The following is a 19,681-nucleotide window of genomic DNA, read 5'->3' as shown; positions in this document are numbered from 1 at the left end:
AACCCAGGGATTAAACCTGCATCTCCTGCATTGGCAGGCAGATTGTTTTTTTTTTTTTTACCACTGAGCCACCAGGGAAGCCTCCTGGTCCTTGGCCAACTTCAAACCCTTTCTACAGAGTCCCCTCTGTCAGGACAATGCTGGCCCATCTCCACTGCAAACTTCCATAACCACCCCTCCCTGGGCGGCTGCTCAGCAGCTCCGACAGCCTAGAAGCCCGTCTGTGGCTGAACGTCAGGAAAAAATGCCACACAGATGGGAGCTGAGAAAAGCACAATTTATTGGTCATGCAGACTGACACATGTGGGGATGTGAGATGCGTACCCATCCTGAACTCACACTCACTTCTGGATTTGGTTTCCTACATTAATTTCATTACGTCAAAAAGCAACAGACACACAAAAACGTCACCAGTCCATTCTCCTAGTAACCAAGGAAGCAGGGCCAAAAGCCATAGAATTCAGAAAGAAAAGACTGCTTTGAGGGCTAGGAACCAAGAGGCCCGCCCTCCCCAGCAGCCAAGTGGGAAAGCTGGTTTTCTGCAGCGACTAAGGAACAGCAAAGACTTTTCCGTCACCTGAGATAAGGCTCAGGGCGTGGCTCATTCCATGGCCTATCGGTGCCTGCCCACCTAGAGGAGGGCACGGGGGACTTGGTACAAGCCTGGCATCGCCAGTCTGGGCTGAAGCCGAATCTCTTTACTGGAGAGCAGGAATTGATTTTCCTTCTACTTCTGACTGAAGAACTCGGGTGACCCAGAGAGATCCCTGTTCACACAGGCTGAGCTGGATCCCAGTGGCTTTAGCTATAGCAGTTTGCGTCACTGAAGCTAGACAAGGCGAGGTTCACTGTACCCCAAACTAACCACACACTCAGAGCTTCCTAAAGGCCAAGCCCTTCCTCACTCCAGGAGGGCACCGGCCTTAATTTTAATGCTTTGTCCAAACCACTCAGGACATACTGTTTTGAACTGGAAAGGGATGGGGCGGTCTGGGAATGTGGTTTTAGTTGACTGAAGACTCAACTTGTAATGTTCATAAAGCACTTAGCACAGTACCTGGCAGGTGCTGAGTGCTCCACACATGTAGCCATTATTATCATTAATATTATTATTACTAGTATCTCCACCCAGGAATCAGCACTCTAGTTCCTTTCTTCAAAATGCTAGCCGGAACAAGGCTCTTGGGTCCCAAGTACCAAGATCAAGCTGGGGGCCCAGGTGTGCGGGTTGTTGGGTGCCCATCCGGTGTGCTGCTTCTTCCAGCTTCAGCACTGACGATCAGGTTTCACAGCCAGTGTGCCTTGCTGACCACACAGAAGCAAGGCCCTCTCCAGAAAAACACGAAGCCCTGTGCAGGAAGCTGGGTAGGAGGAGTGAACAGGGGTCCTGGGAGAGGGTCCTAGTGGCTTCGTGTTGCTCCTCTGGGCTCCTATCTCACTGGCGGCTCACCAGGGGCTTCACTGCAGGACAAGAACAGAAGATTCAGCACTGCGTCATTGCCAGGCCACAACTAACTCAAGGTCCCCATGTCTTTGCATGCCCCAAGCTAGAGCAGGCTTCCCCTGACATAGTGTTGAAGAGGGCCAGCACACTGTTCTCAGAACTTACACATAATCTATTACATATGTATATATGTTATATGCATACACAGTAATATGTAATATATATGAAATAATATGTAATAGATAATACATACTTTACATGTAAATTGTAACATACAACAATGATATATAACCAAATTTAGTCCTCCCTATAAACCTATGAGGCAGGTTCCACTGATTGCTCATCCACTGACTGATGCACAAACTGAGGCCCAAGGCCCAGCATCAGAGACTGGGGTAGGGGAGAGAGCTGGGATTCAAACCCAGGACAGTCTGGCACCAGAATCTGCTCTTAACCATTATTTGTTTTGCTGAAAAAGAAATCTGTTTCTAGGAAGGAAGAGGACATTGAGTATGAAGTCTCTAGAGCGCTAGGAAATTTTAAAGAACTAACACTAATGATGATGATGAAATAGAAATGATCTGGGCTCTTTTATATTTATGAAGCCTTATTCTTCTGTGGTGTTGGAGAAGACTCTTTAGAGTCCCTTGGACTGCAAGGAGATCCAACCAGTCCATCCTAATGGAAATCAGTCCCGAATATTCATTGGAAGGACTGATGCTGAAGCTGAAACTCCAATACTTTGGCCACCTGATGCAAAGAACTGACTTACTAGAAAAGACCTTGATGCTGGGAAAGATTGAGGGCAGGAGGAGAAGGGGATGACAGAGGATGAGATGGTTGGATGGCATCACCAACTCAATGGACATGAATTTGAGCAAGCTCCAGGAATTGGTGATGCACAGGGAAGCCTGGCATGCTGCAGTCCAAGGGGTGGCAAAGAGTCAGACAGGACTGAGTGACTGAATTGATTCTTCTGGGCCTGACATAGAGGACTCAGTTTACCCACAGCCCCTCCTTTAACCTTTCAACTGTAGGAGCAGGGATTTTGGGGTATAGGCTGGGTTCGAATCCTGTCTTCACCTCCTTTCTCCTTTGCAGTTCCCAGGGCAGGGTTTCTCGGAACCCACTCCTGGGTAGGGTTGGTCTATCGCATACATGGCCATGGATGAGGGCCCACATGCACCAGAGCACGGTTCCTAGCCTGGTGGGTTCTAGCAGATGCATGCACACACAGGCACCCTCCGACCACGCAGGCACCGCCCACACAGGTGCACCGAGCATACTCCCGACATGGCTGGGTAGCACGCCCATGCACCCACGTGCACCTGTAGTGCACACCTGCGCATGCGCACCCGCCTGCCCGCTCCCAGAGCGCACCTGCATGGCGGTCCTGCTGAGCGGCGCGTCCTCCGGCCGGTGCTTGGAGTGGTGAGGCAGCTCGGCGTTGTCGCGGTAGTCGCGGCTCTTGGAGTGCTGCAGGTGCAGGACGGCCGGGCTCTTGACCGGGAGGGGCGGCCGCTGCCCCTGGGCGGGCAGGGGCTGCTGGCTGAGTTCCGATCTGGAAGGCTTGATGGGCCTCTTGACCGGCACCGGGACCGGCACGGGGACCGGGACCTGCGAGCCGGCCGGGGCCTTGGGCTTCCCTTGGCTCTTGTCCCCGCCCTGCGGGCGGCCCTCGGAGGTGGAGCAGGTGAAGGAGCGGACCCGGGGCGTGGGGCTGAGGAAGGGGGCGGGCGGGGGCACCGGCTTGCCGGTCCCCTTGCTGCCCTCTGCTTCCTGGGCTTTGGAGAGAAGGATGCTGGGTGACATGATGCCCGGGTCCGGGCAGGGCGGGGGCTCCTTCCTCAGCATCTTTGGGGACTCCTGCTCTTTCCTGGGAGCCGGCTTCGGGAATGCGCTCACAGACCCGTACAGGGGGTTCTCAAACATCTCGGGCTTAGTCAGCTGCAGCTCCTCGGGAGGCGAAGGTTCCGCCACACTCTTCACCACATCGCTGGGCCTGGAGAGTGAGAAAGAAGACACACAGGGAAGAAACACAGATGGGGAATAACTGCTGAATGCCTGCGGAGTTTCCTTTGGGGGTGATAAAGACCTTTCGAACTAGATCGAGGTGGTGGTTGCCTTAACACAGTGAAGGCACTCAATGCCACCTAGTTGTTCACTGGAAAAATGTTGCTGCTGCTGCTGCTAAGTCGCTTCAGTCGTGTCCGACTCTGTGTGACCCCATAGACGGCAGCCCACCAGGCTCCCCCGTCCCTGGGATTCTCCAGGCAAGAACACCGGAGTGGGTTGCCATTTCCTTCTCCAGTGCATGAAAGTGAAAAGTGAAAGTGAAGTCGCTCAGTCGTGTCCGACTCTTAGCGACCCCATGGACTGCAGCCCGCCAGGCTCCTCTGTCCATGGGATTTTCCAGGCAAGAGTACTGGAGTGGGGTGCCATTGCCTTCTCCTGGAAAAATGTTAGGCTTCATTTTATGTTATGTGAATTCCACTGTGATTAGAGACAAGAGAAGGAACTCTTCCTCTTCCTCTTACGTTGATGGTCTCAGAGGTAACCTCCACCTTTCCTTGGACATTTTCCACCATAGAAACTGTCCACACCAGAGCATCACTAAGCAAGGGGGATGAGTGAATTCTGCTCTGAGCCACAGAGGAACAGAAGCCTGTGCTACTGGAGGGTCCCAAGTTCAGAAGCTCGGTTTAACAGAAGCATGGAAGGCCCCCAAGTGTGAGACGCTGCCCCTCGCGCAGGCGATGGACGGGAACCAGACGACATCGGTGCTCACGGGACCCACAGCTCCTATTAACACGGTGTTCTTTCCTCTGCATAAAGCCCTCTCCCCGAGGGCTCCTGGTGAGCGGGGCTTCCTTTGTGCCTCATTCAGAGTGAGAAGGAAACAGTGGTGTTCGTGCTGAAAATTAGAAGCCACCTAGAGATGCGCCAGGAAACAAGCCAGTAGCAAGAACAGAGGCCTGTCTGATTTCTGGACCGAGAAGGAGGTCCACGCTGTCCCCAAGGCAGGTGAGAGCTTCCTTTGTGTTTCCTGATTTACTTATACTCTTGCTGGAGGTGGTTTCCTGCTGAGCGAACTAGGAGAACCAGGAATGGGGACACATTTTGCTTTCTGGCCAGTGGCGTGATCTCCCAGGGGTGTGTTCTGGGTTCTTCAAAAATGAGGAAGCTATTGAGAACAAAATGTGGGTCCCCTTGGAAAACGCACTGAACCGGTCAGGCCGTGATGCCTCATACTGATGGAGCATGTGCTGCAACGCTGCTCAGAGGTTTCTGGACAGCCTCAGCTAATGGACTCTTTAGGGAGGAGGAGTGGGCAAAGGACAGAGGCGAGATGCCATCCTCTCACTGGGGCCAGTGAGACAAGGTGTGGTTTGGGGACACGGAGAATTGGGCTGTCGCTCATTACTTTTTGGAAAGACCTGGAAGCAGTTGCCTAAGCAGAAGGCCGCTCCTCCCCTCTGGGCCATCCTCGGCACCTGCTCTGGACCCCCAAAGACCTCTGCTCTGAGTTAGCCTGGGGAGGAAGGGGCAGAAAGGGAAAGCAGCATTGGGTGAAACTTCACCTGAAGTTTCGGATGAAGAGGCCAGAAGGAGAAAAGAAAGGTGCATGGCCTGCTGCCTGAAGCTTGCTCTAGTGATGAGATAGGAAGGCTCCTGCTTGCAGAGAGTTAGGGTGTGGATGCAAGCATTTTGCTGATTGCAAAGATGGGCAGGCAAGGCAAGCTTCCCTCAAGGAGGGGGCTTCTGCTTGCTGGGGGCAGGGAGACTGGGGAAGACTGCTTTTAAAAAGTCTTATTTCCTTGATGGGAAGTCACAAGGAAGCAGCTCCCATAGTAGCCACGGCTGTGGAATCAGCCAGCCCATCCCCAGGGTACAGAGTGGGTTCTTGGGGCCAAATGACTTCACTCCTCAAATCCGGAGTCTGTTCTTTTCTAAAGGAGCAAAGCACCAAACAAGGTCTGAGAAGAGCCTTCTTTCTCTCTTTTTTTCTGTTTAAACTTTTTATTTTGTATTGGGATATAGCTGATTAACAATGCTATGAAAGTTTCAGGTGGACAGCAAAGGGACTTAGCTATACATACATATGTATCCATTCTCCCTGAAACTCCTTTCCCAACCAGGCTGCCACATAACATTGAGCAGAGTTCCCTGTGCCATACTGTAGGTCCTTGTTGGTTATCCATTTTGAATGTAGCAGTGTGTTCGTGTCCACCCCAAATTCTCTAACTGCCCCTTCCCTCTGGCAACCATAAGTTCATTTTCTAAGTCTGTGACTCTCAAGGAAAGCCCCCTTTCTAACCACATGATTTCGGTCCAGGGTGACCAGTTGTCCAGGTTTGCCCAGGACTTGAGGTGTTTCTTGGGATGTGGGATTCCTGGTGCAAAAGAAGGGGACAGTGCTGGGCAGACTGGGACAGCTGGTCATTCTGCTTGGTTGCTGTGCAGTGTTGGGAGGACTGGGACACCCCCTTTCCCGTAACCATCTCTCAGGCCGAGTTGGGGCTCAGGAGCAGCAAGAGGACTGCAGGCAGGCATGGGAGCCCCCAGCGTCTTGCCTCCAATCACCTCCTTGCTGAGAAGTACCAATTGCTGAGAAGCACCCACCCCACCCTGTATCTACGATGTCCCCTTTTGAAGCTGTCACCTATAAAACAGGAGGGAACTGCTGGCCACCGTGTGCCCAGATGTGTGCTTGAACTTGAACTTGTGCTGTGTTTAGGTTAGCACAAAGAGACATTTGCTTTGGGAACTTAACATTTCACTTGAACAATCCCCCTGTTCACTGTGGTTGTTCCTAACTCTGTTTCCTGGGGTTGCCAAAGACAGGACCTTTGCCAAAGAGGCGCCTCAGGACCCGCCATACCATGGCTTTTGTTCTCATTTTTCCCGGAGAGGAACCTCGGCTGCTTCTCCTTCTGGTTTTCTTACGGAAAGACTAGAGTCCATGATGTTATCAACAAAGTCTGAAAACTAGAGGTACAGAGACAAAGCTGAGCCTGCCCTGTCCGGTCCCATCCTCCTTCCTTCTGTCCCTTCCATCTTTCCATTCATCTGCCCAGTTTCTTTTTTTTAAGAGAACAAAACTTAAGAGAGTTATAAACTGCCCTTCAAGCCAGAGGAAACTCCAGCCAGGCCCGGTGAGAGTGTTGGGAGTGGCAGGAGATGAGAGGAAACATGTTCTATAGCACGCTCTTCCCTGACTCTGAATTCACGACAGAAAATGCCAAGAGGAACGTGGGACCTTAAGAGAGGGGAAGACAGACCCAGAGTGGCCCCCCCGAAGACATCATAAACGGTACCGGCAGCCCCCAAAGGAAGCCTATGCTGACGATACTTTGCACATCTTCAGTCATTGTTAGTTAAGGTCTGCACTTTTAATTTCTGACACCCTGTGGTTACGGGAAACCTGGAGGGCTCTGGAGCCTGGCAAACGTGTGGGTTTGCTTGCTCAAGGCAGCGGCTGTGTGGGCTCCTCCCAGGCTCCCAACCTCCGGGCATGTGCTGCCTGGACCAATTCTAGATGCAGGCTAGCCTTCTCTAACCACTGGGTTTTTCCCGAAGTTTCACAGCCAAACCCCCTTCTCCCTCTGTGGCCTGACTGCTCTCCTCCTCTTGGAAATTCCCAGTCCCAGCTGCTGCTTGTTTGAATTGGTCTCAACAGGACAGAAGGGACAGTTGCACCTGAGACCAGGAAACACCGTGGTTGACAGGAGACTGAGGAACTGGGAGCTGGGGAGGGACTCCTACATGGAGATTCCCGTCTCTGTTCTGCAGGGCCCTCCCGGGAGTGGGAGGTTGACAGGCATTTACTGCTTATAGAACCGTATTTTTCAATGAAGGTTGTTTTTACAGGACTGTGATTTTCTTTGGCATTATGTTTAAATTTTTTTCTCCATGTTTTAAAAAAACTTTCCAGGGACTTCCCTGGTAGTCCAGTGGCCAAGACTCCACACTCCGAGTATAGGGAGCCGAGGTTCGAGCCCAGGTCAGGGGACTAGATCCCACTAAGTTTGCATGCCACAACCAAAGATCCAGTGTGCCGCAGCTAAGACCTGGCACAGCCAAATAAATGAATATTAAAAAAACACCAATAGGGTAGCAACTGGAGATTCCACCTGCATTTCTCAAGAAACTCCTGTGTTCTAGGCCCTGAGGGTGAGTCAGTGACCAAAGTGGGACACACAGCCCCACCCTTCTATTCGAGGCCCAGGCTTCCTGGCTGTGAAAAGCCAGGGAAGGGTGAGGTCATGGTGAGAGGACACTCACCTTGACTCCTGTGTCCTGAGGCAGGGGCCCCGGGTTGCTGTTGACGATGTAAACTTCTTGGGTGATATGGGTGGTTGGGAGGGTGGCGTCGGGGGGCTCTCTCCCCTTCCAGGCCCCAGGGTGGAGTCCTTGAGTGGCGGGTCATAGCTCCAGGCGGTGGGCTGCTGGTCGGGGGACAGGGTCTGCTTCAAGTGCCCAAAGTTCCCCACCCCCATGTAGCTGGGGTTGATGATTTCTGTGATACTGGAGCTACTGCATGGAGGGACCCTGCGGGGGGAAGGGGGGACACAGTTACACCTCACAGCTCCTCTGGGGCAGCACTGGTCTGAGGACAGTGTCTTTTGGTGTCCGTCGGGGCTCCTCAGGCTCTCCCCAACCCCGGTGACTTTCCCCCTTAGAACAGGCTGGGGCTTTTAGCTCTGGAGCCACATCTGCTAATGTCCTTGGTCCTCAGGAAATACGACACCTGTCCCGTGCGATCATCTCTATAGCTGCTTCCTCCTGGAGTGGGCGTCTTTCTAGTAGGCTATGCCTTCCCAAGGCAGGGACTGCACTTAACGTGCCTTGGTTTCTCTAGAACCTGACACATGGAGGTACTCAGTGTTGGCTGAACTGAACTTTGCAATGCAGAAGAATCTCCCTGGCCTTGTCGCATTCACACCAACCTCCCCTGAGCCTGGGGTTTGCGGTCAGAAGCCTCGGAGCTGGAAGCAAGACAGGCCTCTTGTGGCTGGCACTTTCTTTCCCTGTGAGTCCTTGCTCTCTCTCTCTTCCACTTCCCCACTCCCCGTCCTGGGTCTGTAAAGCCAGGCTAGTTTGCAGTGAAGTCCTGGCTCTTACCCACTCTCCAGGCCCCCAATCTACCTGTTGGCAGGTTCCCACTGCTTCATGGGGTCATGGCTGGTAAGGCTTTTCAGGGACTTGGGTCCACTGGATTCATCCCGCTCCGTCTTCACAAAGTCTGCAAGAAAGGGGCCGGGAAAGACCTTGTGAGGGGCAGCCCCCAGGGTTTGGGCCAGGATGGCTCAGAGGTGTCCACTGGCGTGCTGAAGCTGGAGAGTGAATACTGGCTGCCTGAGGGCAGATTCTGAGACCTCGTGTGTGTTTGGTGGTCGATCAGTTATGCCTGCACAGCACCAGGGCTGGGAGAGTGGGCATGTATGACCCAGAGTTGTCATTTCCTGCAACATCTCCAGCTCGGTGGTGTCAGCGAGGGACAATGCAGGCAGCTATTTTTTGGCAAATCTGAATAAAAGAAATACAACAAGGTAGTGCTGCAAGAGCACTCAGTGCCCAGAGCCAGCCTGTTCACAAGCTTAATGGGGAACTGGGACCCCATCTTCATAACCGACTCTGGTTGTGGCTGCAGGGGTGCCAGGTCCCCCTCAGGTCCAGATCCTGCAAGAGAAAGCAGCTCCCAAAGGCAGAGCCAGGAGGCACACGCACAGGAGGCTGCACCCTCAATGCCCAGAGCCTTCCACGACCAGGGGCTGCCAGACTGTTCACATGCACAAGTCCTGCTGTCTTGCTGTTCATGTGAGCGGCAGGACCCCATCACGTTTACAAACTTATGGATGCTTAGCAGGGGCTGAACCTGCACTTTCACCCTGGACCAGCCACTTGGCTCAGCTTGTGACCTTCAGCCAAACACTTAACCTCTCTGTGCCTTAGTTTCCCTATCTATCAACCAAGGACAAGATCTTGCTCTTGGAGGTATTGTGACAGAGAAATGAGGTGGCATTTAATAGATAATCGTTTCATGCATCAAGTATAAAATGAAAGCCTGACTCATTTTAGACACTGTTATTTGAGCACTTTTGAGGAAGAATTAAAGCGAAGAGGAAAAGGGAAAGATCTATTGTCTGAGAAGGAAGACAGACTTGATTAACATATTTTGAGCAGCTCTGTGCCTCTCAAATCATTTATTATTTCAAGCAGGGAGGTTTTAACGGGATGGATACCATTGAGAAGGACACGTATTAATTTCCAGGTTTCAAAAAATGTATGCAGGGTTCAGAGAAAATTACAAATTCGCATCTTCCTTGTGTTCTCTTTATGTTACTAGGTCTCTTGACCACATTTCAGTAGTCTCACAGTGAAGCTGTGACAGTTCTCCTCTCCGAGATGCGACGTCTGAACTTGCCTAATGCAGCAGCCCCCAGCCTTTTTGGCACTAGCGACCGGTTTTGTGGAAGATAGTTTTTCTACAGACTGGAGTGGGGGGCGGGTGGTGGTTTCGAGATGAATCAGGTACACACTTACTGTGCAGGAGCCTGGTGGGCTGCTGTCTATGGGGTCGCACAGAGTCGGACACGACTGAAGCGACTTAGCAGCAGCAGCAGCAGATGGCCAGCCAAAGTAAGCAAGTGGCAAATTAGGGGGAGAATAAGATTGAGTTCAAGTTCAAAGAAGTGCTAGGGGACTCTGCCTGGCAAGAGAAGGCCACGGAGGGTGGCTGCGACTAGGATCAGGAAGGGCCAAAGAAATGTGCTCAGGATGAGAGTGGGGCTTCCAGGTGCACACGGTGCATGAAGGTGATACCAAGGGTAGGTGATACCAAGAAGCCCAGGGTGGGTACCAGGAGGGCGAGCTGTAGGCACATACGCGGGCGTGTGTGTATATATGAGTGTGCACCACGTGGCCACAAGGAAGAACAGGAACCACGTGGGAAATTCGAATCTCAACTGCAGCCGTGGTTTCAATCTCCCTCGCCCCTCAGCCAGGAAAGAGACTGTGAGTAATCAGCAGGTCTGTGCGCAACGCTGGTCCTCCCGGTGGAGGTGTTGAGTTACAAGGCCCGGAAGGCTCACAGGAGAGCAGAGGACCTGGGAAAGCCACACGCTTCACCTCTTTAGAGATGTGAGTTGACTGGGGTCGGGGAAGGGTGATCTGAGGCTGTGGACAGTTGCGGTTCTGTAGGGAAATTCTTGAACCTATGGAGGGTTGGGCCAGATTGTCTCTGAGGCCCCCTCCAAGGCTGGATTTTCGTCTTGAGGCCTCAGCAGACAGAATATTCCATGCCTGTTCCCCGCCCAGCGGTGCTGAGGAGGGAGCAGAGGAGGGGGCATGTCCACTTACCGTAGAGCTTCTCCCTCATCTTGCCCTGGGAAGTCTGCAGCTTAATGTTCCCCCGGAAGTGACCGGTCATCTCTCCATGGTGGGTGAGAGGTGTGTAGATGGGGAGCTGAGTTTCCGTGGCTTCTAACCGTAGAGCGATGCAGCCCTCGCCTGAGGAGGTGCGGGGGACAGTAGTCAGGTCAAGACCCCCTCATTTCACTGGAGAAACACCATGCATTTGTCCTGGAGATTTAGTCCCCCTCCCAGAGCTGCAGTGGCCAAGGCAGGGATTATGGGACTAACCTTTCAGAACAACTGCTCAGCAATTTGGGGAAAACAGCTCAAACCTTCAGTGAACTCCATGCAGATTAGTGGATGCAAGAAATTAAATCATAGAAAATCCAGCAGAAAACCAGAATTAAATACTAATTTGATTGCTGGAGAGAAGGATAACCTCCCAAGGTTTGAAGCAGTGTGAGAAATGACAAAACAAGGCTGACAGATAAGAGGATATAAGAGTTTAAAACTTCTGCATAGAAGAATTTTTAAAAAATGGGAAGAGGACTGACTGAGGCCATTCGCTGCAGCCAGCTTCAGAGAGGATATTTTATCTGAACGCCTCAAAAATCAAATCTCCAGCAGAGTAATGGGCAGAGTACCCCACAGACATTTTCTACAAAAAGAGAAATGTAGCTGGTTAATTTCATTACTCTAAATGGAAACCAGTTCAGTCTTCTGAGTCATCAAAAATGCAAATTAAGGCAGCACTTAAGGGACTCTCTCACAGACATGAAACTAGCAAAAGAAGGAAGCAAAGAACAGTGCCAGTAAGGATCTGGGAAGACCCGTACACCTGGACATGAGAAGGTCAACAAGGCAAGAAGGAGCCTTCACAGCCATCAGTTTGATGACAAGGGCCAAGAATCAGAAACACATGTACACATTGCTTTAGCCAGGAAACATGGGAGCTTGTCCTAAAGAGATGATCCAAAAGGATCAATGTAGCCAAAGGAGATTGAAAAATGTCCACAAAGAAGAAAAGGCAACCCTCGTCCACTCTTGGTGGGAATGTGAATAGGTGCGGCCGCTGTAGAAAACAGTATGGCATTTCCTTACAAAAAAAAAAAACAAACAAACTAAAAATAGAAGCAATCCCATTCCTGCTCATATATCTGGAGAAAAGGAGAAAACTCTAATTCAAAAAGATACATTCACCTCTGTGTTCATAGTAGCACTATTTACAGTAGCCACGACATAGAAGCAACGTAAATGTCTACTAACAGGTGAATGTGGTGTACATACACAATGGCATATTAGCTGCAAGAAAAAGAAATAATGCCATTTGAGGCAGCAGGGATGGGCCTAGAGCTTCTCATACTGAGTGAAGTAAGTCAGAGACAAATATCATACGATATCACTTACATATGGAATCTAAGTGTTGTTCAGCATATTTACAGAACAGAAACAGACTTGCAGACATAGAAAACAAACTCCTGCTTACCCAAGTGGAAAGGAAGCATGGGGGGGATAAACTAGGGGTTTGGGATCAGCAGATAAGACCACTACATTTAAAATAAATAGCAGAGTCCTACTGTATAACACAGGGAGATATATTCAATCTCCTATAATAAATCATAATGGAAAACAACATGACACGATATATAATATATATCTGCATCAACTTGCTGTACACCAGAAACTAACACATTGTAAACCAACTGTAGTTTAATAAAAAATAAAAACGTCCACAAAGAGCTCCATTTGAGCATTATTGATAACACTAACAAAAATAATCGGCTGAGCCTCAACAGTGGTAGTAAGGAACAGTTTTAACAATGAGGATATAAAAAGATTGAAAGATGACCAAAAAATGAAGATATAGTAAGTTCATGGAATATTATGAAACCATTAGAGGCAACCGTCATGAAGGCTGGGTTGGAGGATCATGGAAAATGTGTCTTATCTGACACTAGGTGAGGAAAGCAGACGATAACGGGTGTCTCTGTGGTAATTATTCATGTAGAAATCTATGTGCCTATGGATGAACGCTGGAGTGTGAAAGCAAATAAATACGAGACTGCTGAATGATTTTTTTCCTAGTTATTAGTATGATGGGTCTTCCAGGAGGTTAAGAATCCACCTGCCTGCACATCAAAGGAAACTATTAGCAAGGTGAAAAGACAGCCTTCAGAATGGGAGAAAATAATAGCAAATGAAGCAACTGACAAACAACTAATCTCAAAAATATACAAGCAACTCTTGCAGCTCAACTCCAGAAAAATAAATGACCCAATCAAAAAATGGGCCAAAGAACTAAATAGACATTTCTCCAAAGAAGACATACAGAGGGCTAACAAACACATGAAAAGATGCTCAACATCACTCATTATCAGAGAAATGCAAATCAAAACCACTATGAGGTACCATTTCAGGCCAGTCAGAATGGCTGTGATCCAAAAGTCTACAAGCAATAAATGCTGGAGAGGGTGTGGAGAAAAGGGAACCCTCTTACACTGGTGGTGGGAATGCAAACTAGTACAGCCACTATGGAGAACAGTGTGGAGATTCCTTAAAAAACTGGAAATAGAACTGCCTTATGATCCAGCAATCCCACTGCTGGGCATACACACTGAGGAAACCAGAAGGGAAAGAGACACGTGTACCCCAATGTTCATCGCAGCACTGTTTATAATAGCCAGGACATGGAAGCAACCTAGATGTCCATCAGCAGATGAATGGATAAGAAAGCTGTGGTACATATACACAATGGAGTATTACTCAGCCATTAAAAAGAATACATTTGAATCAGTTCTAATGAGGTGGATGAAACTGGAGCCTATTATACAGAGTGAAGTAAGCCAGAAGGAAAAACACCAATACAGTATAATAACGCATATATATGGAATTTAGAAAGATGGTAACAATAACCCTGTGTACAAGACAGCAAAAGAGACACTGATGTATAGAACAGTCTTATGGACTCTATGGGAGAGGGAGAGGGTGGGAAGATTTGGGAGAATGGCATTGAAACATGTAAAATATCATGTATGAAACGAGATGCCAGTCCAGGTTCCATGCACGATCCTGGATGCTTGGGGCTAGTGCACTGGGGCGACTCAGAGGGATGGTATTGGGAGGGAGGAGGGAGGAGGGTTCAGGATGGGGAACACATATATACCTGTGGCGGATTCATTTTGATATTTGGCAAAACTAATACAATTATGTAAAGTTTAAAAAAAAAATAAAAAGAATCCACCTGCCAATGCAGGAGACATAAGAGACACGGCTTCGAACCCTGGGTGGGGATAATCCCCTGGAGGGGGAAATGGCAACCCACTCCAGTATTCTTGCCTGGAGAATCCCTTGGACAGAGGAGCCTGATGGGCTACAGTCCACGGAGTCGCAAAGAATCGGACGTGACTGAGCGTCTGAGCACATCAGTATGATGTGCTATTTGTCAGCATGAACACCAAGAGAAAGAAACAAACGAGGACCTCAGTGTTTGGCAGGAAGATGGAGCCTCAGACCCGCATGCCCGTTTCCTGCCGGCAAACCTCCTGATGCTCCGGCACCATGTGGATCCTTTTTCTTTGCTCCATCAGACTCCTCAGGCTCTACCCGCCCCTGCCCTGGCTCAGGGACCTCTTTTCCAGTGCTGTGGTGGGAGGGAGTGGAGGGCAAGATTCTGGAGCTGCGCTATCTGGGTTCAAGTCCAAGGTCACACAGCAGTGGCTGGGTGACCTTGGACATGTCACTTCATTTCCTCACCTCTGCAGTGGGGGTGGTGATGGCACCTAAATCCCAGGGCTCTGGGTAGAGCCTGCAGAGTGGGCAACAGACACATGTGGGCACCCTTCCTGTCTGCAGCCTCTTTCTGCTTCCTGGCTTCCCCCGATCAGCATTGACCACCTGCAGATTCCTTCCATTGGAAGCAGACGCCCGCCCTGGACCCCACTGCACATGCTGGTGGGCCTCACGCCCTCCGCCTCCTCACCCCACTCACTCCCTCACTGCACACGGTTCTCCCAAGTCCAGAGATGATCCCCGGGGCTCTTGGTCTGCAGGACGCAAGTCTTTACTTGGCCGGATCTCTCGGCCACATTTGCTGTCATAACCACCCGCTCCTCTTGAGCAGCTCTGACGGCGTCCATGACCCCAGTCTTCCATTTTCCTCCCACTTCCCTGGCTGAGTCTGCTTCACCTGCTCCTCCCCACAGCTGACCCAGTTCAGGAAATGGAAACATCTGCTCAGCTACTGAAACCAGGAGTGCAGGGCCATCCTCCAGCCTCTTCCCCGGATTCCCGTGGTCAAACAGTGGCCCTTCTCAGTACCTCTCAGTTTTAAACTCTCTTTTTTTTGCCCTCACCACTTTCATTCTGGCTGCCTCATCCACCACGTGTTGTTGTTGTTGTCGTTCAGTCGCTCAGTTGTGACCGACTCTCTGCGACCCCGTGGACTGCAGCTCACTAGGCTTCCCTGTCCTTTGCCATCTCCCGGATCTTACTCAAACCCATGTCCATTGAATCGGTGATGCCATCCAATCATCTCATCTTCTGTCACCCCCTTCTCCTGTCCTCAATCTTTCCCAGCATCAGGGTCTTTTCCAATGAGTTGGCTCTTCACATCAGGTGGCCAAAGTATTGGAGTTTCAGCTTCTGCATCAGTCCTTCCAATGAATATTCAGGGTTGATTTCCTTTAGGATTGACATCCATCAAGCTGATCACTGCAAACTCTAAGTTGCAAAGCTGACCATGTTATCATCTTGCTTGACTCTTTAGTGGCTTCCTGCTGTCCCCAGGATGTGGTATTTACCCCTAACCTGGCTTGTGTGGAGCTGCCAAGCTGGCTCCTTGCCTCCAGCCTCTCTCTGACTACCTGCCCCCTCATTCCATGCTCTAGCTGCACTATACATATGAAGTTCAAGGGCAAAGCTAACACCATGCTGGAGCCAGGGGCAGGCTGAAGATCTTAACAGAAGATGATGTCTGGAGGACAGTTGTTGGGGCCACAGGCCTTCTCAAACTAGTCTGTGCTGGGCATTGAGCAGTGCCAGGTGGACCCGGGTTCAGATGAGGGCTCAGCCAGTTACCACCCATGTGGCTCACTTTACCTCTCTGAGCCTCAGTTCACCCATTGACTAATGGAGAGGGTAGTGTCTGCTTCACAGGGTCGTGTCAACATCAGTCGTAATATTTCAAGCGCCTGGCATGGAATCTGACACGGGAGAGGCTCCATGGATGAGAGGGGCTGTGTCCCTCTCGGAAGCCCGATGGGTCGGCAGGATGACTTCCTGGTAACTGTTCCTCTGGCAGGACCAGGATGGGCAGCAGGTGGGTTTTTTGTGAAGGAGATAGCTCCTCTCCCTGACGTGGGTGGCCTCGATCACAGGTATGGTACCTATAGCACCTCCTTACCGTAGGATTCGTCGCTGTCGGAGGACTTGATGCTGATCAGGATATGCTGGTCCAGCAGGTACTCGGGGTCAGAGATGATGGGCTTTAGCTGCAGAGAGAACAGCATGGGTTAGCTCGGACAGGTAGGGGACAGGCTTGGGGGAGCCAGCCCAGAGAGAGGGGAATGTATGGGGAGATGTTCTTTTTAAATTCAAATATCTGCTTTTCCTGTCCAAGAGAGCAGGGAGGAACCCGTATGTCCACCCTGCCCAACATGGTGGGGTTAACTTCCTTTCTGACCCCCCACCCCCGTCACACTGCACCCGGGGCCCTGGCGAGAGAGCCTGACCCCAAACATGCCTTCACCTGCACCACCTCCCTTCCCTTCCCCCACCCGCACACCCCACAATCAAGGGGTGGGGGGAGGGACGGGGCCAGGCTGATATTCAGACGTCTGAACGCACCCCGCTCCCAACAAGAGCTCAGCCCTCCCCTTGGCCCCCCGTCCTGGGATGGAGGCTGCATTGAAGGAGGCGCCGCAGGATCTGCCTTCCATCTGGGAAGGAGGAACCTGTGTCCACCTGCAGGAGAGCCTCCCGATGGGCCTGCAGGGTCCTGTGAGTTGCTGGAGGGCGACTCAGTAAGTGGCAGGCACAGACCCCAAGTTCCAGCCTGTCCCTGAGTCCCTGCTGGTGTGGGTGGGGGCATGCGGCAGGGCCGGGAGCATGGGGCAGGGCCGGTCCACAGTCACAGGGAGGGGCTTTGCAAGGCCGCCTGCTCCTGCCGGCTACCGCTTGTGACTTCCTCCCAGCTGAGGGCTGTTCCTCGTGTGGACCCCAACACAGAAGCCCTAATAAAACCCTCACAGGCTGCCCCCTTCCCTCCCCTCCACAGACACCAAGAGATCCCCTAGTGTGGGCCTCTGGGTCCATGCCAACTGACAGTATGGACTCTATTCAGAAAGCTCCAGAACAGGTGACTGGACATGGCAGTGGGAGCTCTGGGCCATTCTTGAGGCTCCAGTGCTGTCCCTAGAACTCGGTTCACCGATGTGCAGAGACCACTGGCTCCAAGTCAGCCATGGGGCTGGGGTGCTGCTGAGGCAGGAAGAGGAGCCCCCCTGCCACCACCATCACTGGGCAGAAGGGGGACGGGAGGTGGAATCTGAACACAAAAGGTCTGCGAGGGACATGGCACCTCATGGGGGGCGAGGAGCCTCGTCAGGTGCCTCGGCGGGGTTGCAGAGGGTGAGGAGACGGGGGGTGACAGAGGGGGGGCCCTGAGATGCTGGGGGAGCAGAAGAGACCGAGAGAGAGGAGAGGGCCAGGAGCCAGGCTGAGGAGTTGACATCAGGGACCCCACCGGATGCAGGAAGCGGGGCCAGGAGCAGATGGGCATTCCAGAAAGACCCCTCGGCCAGTAGGGAGGGATGGAGCCCCCCGAGAGGCAGCAGTGGGGCGGGGAAGGCCAGGAGTGGGCCGCTGCAGGGACGTGGGGATTGGGATGCTGGCATCGTTCCCGACTTTACGGAAGTAAGAAACGCGCTGTCCAGGTGCTTCCCAGGGGCAGCAGGAGAGGGTCAGGTGGGGCAGTGAGGGGCTGAGCTGGGACACTGCCTTGGAGCCCAGGGCCACCGGGTCTTGGGTCCTGAAAACAGCGCCAGACGGGGATTTCTGTCAGCCCCGCCCCAGCCGCTTGCACTCAGCGAGCATGCGTGCTCGGTGGTGTCTGACTCTGCGACCCCGTGGACTGTAGCCCGCCAGGCTCCTCTGTCCATGGGATTCTCCAGGCAAGAATACTGGAGTGGGTTGCCATTTCCTCCTGCAGGAGATCTTCCGGACCCAGGGATCAAACCCAGGTCTTCTGTGTCCCCTGCGTTGGCAGGTGGATTCTTTACCACTAGGGCCACCTGGGAAGCCCCAGCCTTTTGGAGGACCCCAATCTGAAGTCTACCCAGACTAGAAGACTTCGGGACTCAGACATAGGTCTTTTCATGTGTGATCCACAGGTCGGTTCCGACCAACAGTTAAGGCCAGTGCGGGGAGCCCAGGCCCCTGAGACCTGCTTGCCCACACTAGCCTGAGGCCGTCCTTTAAAACTCACTTAGGGCATCACATTCCAGGGAATCTTCCAGCGGGGCCTGAGACCCCTGCCCTGTGTGAAAAACCTGCCCGGCCCTGGACACTTCCTCTATGTCCCTTCCCTTGTTAATTGATAAAGAAGCAGGGTCCTATTCCACGTGTCTCCAGAGTGAACACCAAACATGTCCATCATCAACGTAACATCACAAAAGCAGTGCTGGGTCCCAGTTTTCTGTAATAAAGACAAACGTGTTCCTACTAAGGTTGCCTGCAATTCCACCCTCTGCTTGTTGGGGGCCAAGGACAGGTCAGGTTCTCTGCACATCCAGAGCCAACACACCTCTGTCTACTCCTTCGTGTGATCTTCCAATCCAGGGCTGAACAGAAGGACACCGCAGGGGAACTGGGGCCTTGGCTTGTGGGTGCTGGGTCTGTCATTGCAGCCGTGTGACCATGAACAAGCCTCTCTGGGACCTGCCTCCTTTCCTCTCTCTGTAAAATCACGTGGTCAGATGACACAGCCTCTAGACCCCTTCCATGATCTATCAGGGGAACTGAAATCCATCTAGGAATACTGGGCCCACTAGGTGTGGTGAGAGTTGGGCCATAAAGGAGGCTGAGCACCGCAGAATTGATGCTTTTGAACTGTGGTGTTGGAGAAGACTCTTGAGAGTCCCTTGGACTGCAAAGAGACCCAACCAGTCATCCTAAAGGAAATCAGTCCTGAATATTCACTGGAAGGACTGATGCTGAAGCTGAAGCTCCAGTACTTTGGGTACCTGATACGGGGAGCTGACTCATTAGAAAAGACGCTGATGCTGGGAAAGATTGAAGGCAGGAGGAGAAAGGGATGACGGAGGACAAGATGGTTGGATGGCATCACCAACTGAATGGACATGAGTTTGAGCAAACTCCAGGAGATAGTGAAGGACAGGGAGGCCTGGCGTGCTGCAGTTCATGGGGTTGCAAAGAGTCAGACACGACTGAGCAACTGAACAACAAGAGGTGCAGGCCCACGTTTAACCACTGCTGGGAGGAGCGTCATAAACCACCATGAAAGAGAGGCAGCTGCTTCTGCCCGGCCGGAGCTCTGCCACTGGCCAGCACCTCTGGCCGGTGAATACAAAATCGTCTCTGTTCTTGAGTTACCTTTGGGAGGGTCTCGCCAAACTTCACCACCAACTCCCCTTCGCTTCCTTCTTCATTTTCTCCTTCCTGACTCTTGACAAAACCTGTCGGGGGGACAAGAAGGCAGGTTTTCAGAAGAACAGCACAAGAACCAGACAGAGAAGACTCCTGGGGTCGCTCCAGCAGGACCAGGGAGGACACCCACCCTCCTCTTTATCTGTTGGGGCCACAGCATCGTTGAGGAGCAGAGCTTGCTGGAGATTCTGTTTTGGTTCAGGGGATGGTCATTTG

The 19,681-nt window shown here is 51.8% G+C and overlaps 1 protein-coding gene across 1 annotated transcript in view; it reads right to left on the bottom strand.

The window, feature by feature from the left end:
- Positions 1 to 258: 258 nt before the first annotated feature.
- Positions 259 to 19,681, bottom strand: part of INPP5D (inositol polyphosphate-5-phosphatase D) — a 137,490-nt gene continuing 118,067 nt past the window's right edge. The window contains exons 21-27 of the mRNA XM_005895010.3: positions 19,412 to 19,494; positions 16,203 to 16,290; positions 10,808 to 10,957; positions 8,594 to 8,690; positions 7,730 to 7,996; positions 2,825 to 3,446; positions 259 to 1,461 (exon numbers count right to left, since the gene is read on the bottom strand). Coding sequence (XP_005895072.2) covers positions 1,459 to 1,461; positions 2,825 to 3,446; positions 7,730 to 7,996; positions 8,594 to 8,690; positions 10,808 to 10,957; positions 16,203 to 16,290; positions 19,412 to 19,494 — 1,310 coding nt within the window. The 3' untranslated portion in view covers positions 259 to 1,458. The remainder of the gene's footprint in view (positions 1,462 to 2,824; positions 3,447 to 7,729; positions 7,997 to 8,593; positions 8,691 to 10,807; positions 10,958 to 16,202; positions 16,291 to 19,411; positions 19,495 to 19,681) is intronic.

This window comes from Bos mutus, chromosome 3, assembly GCF_027580195.1.
Source record: "Bos mutus isolate GX-2022 chromosome 3, NWIPB_WYAK_1.1, whole genome shotgun sequence".
NCBI classification, from domain to species: Eukaryota; Metazoa; Chordata; class Mammalia; order Artiodactyla; family Bovidae; genus Bos; species Bos mutus.
The sequence above is the reverse complement of the archived record's forward strand: the minus strand, read 5'-3'. Positions and strand labels throughout refer to the sequence as shown.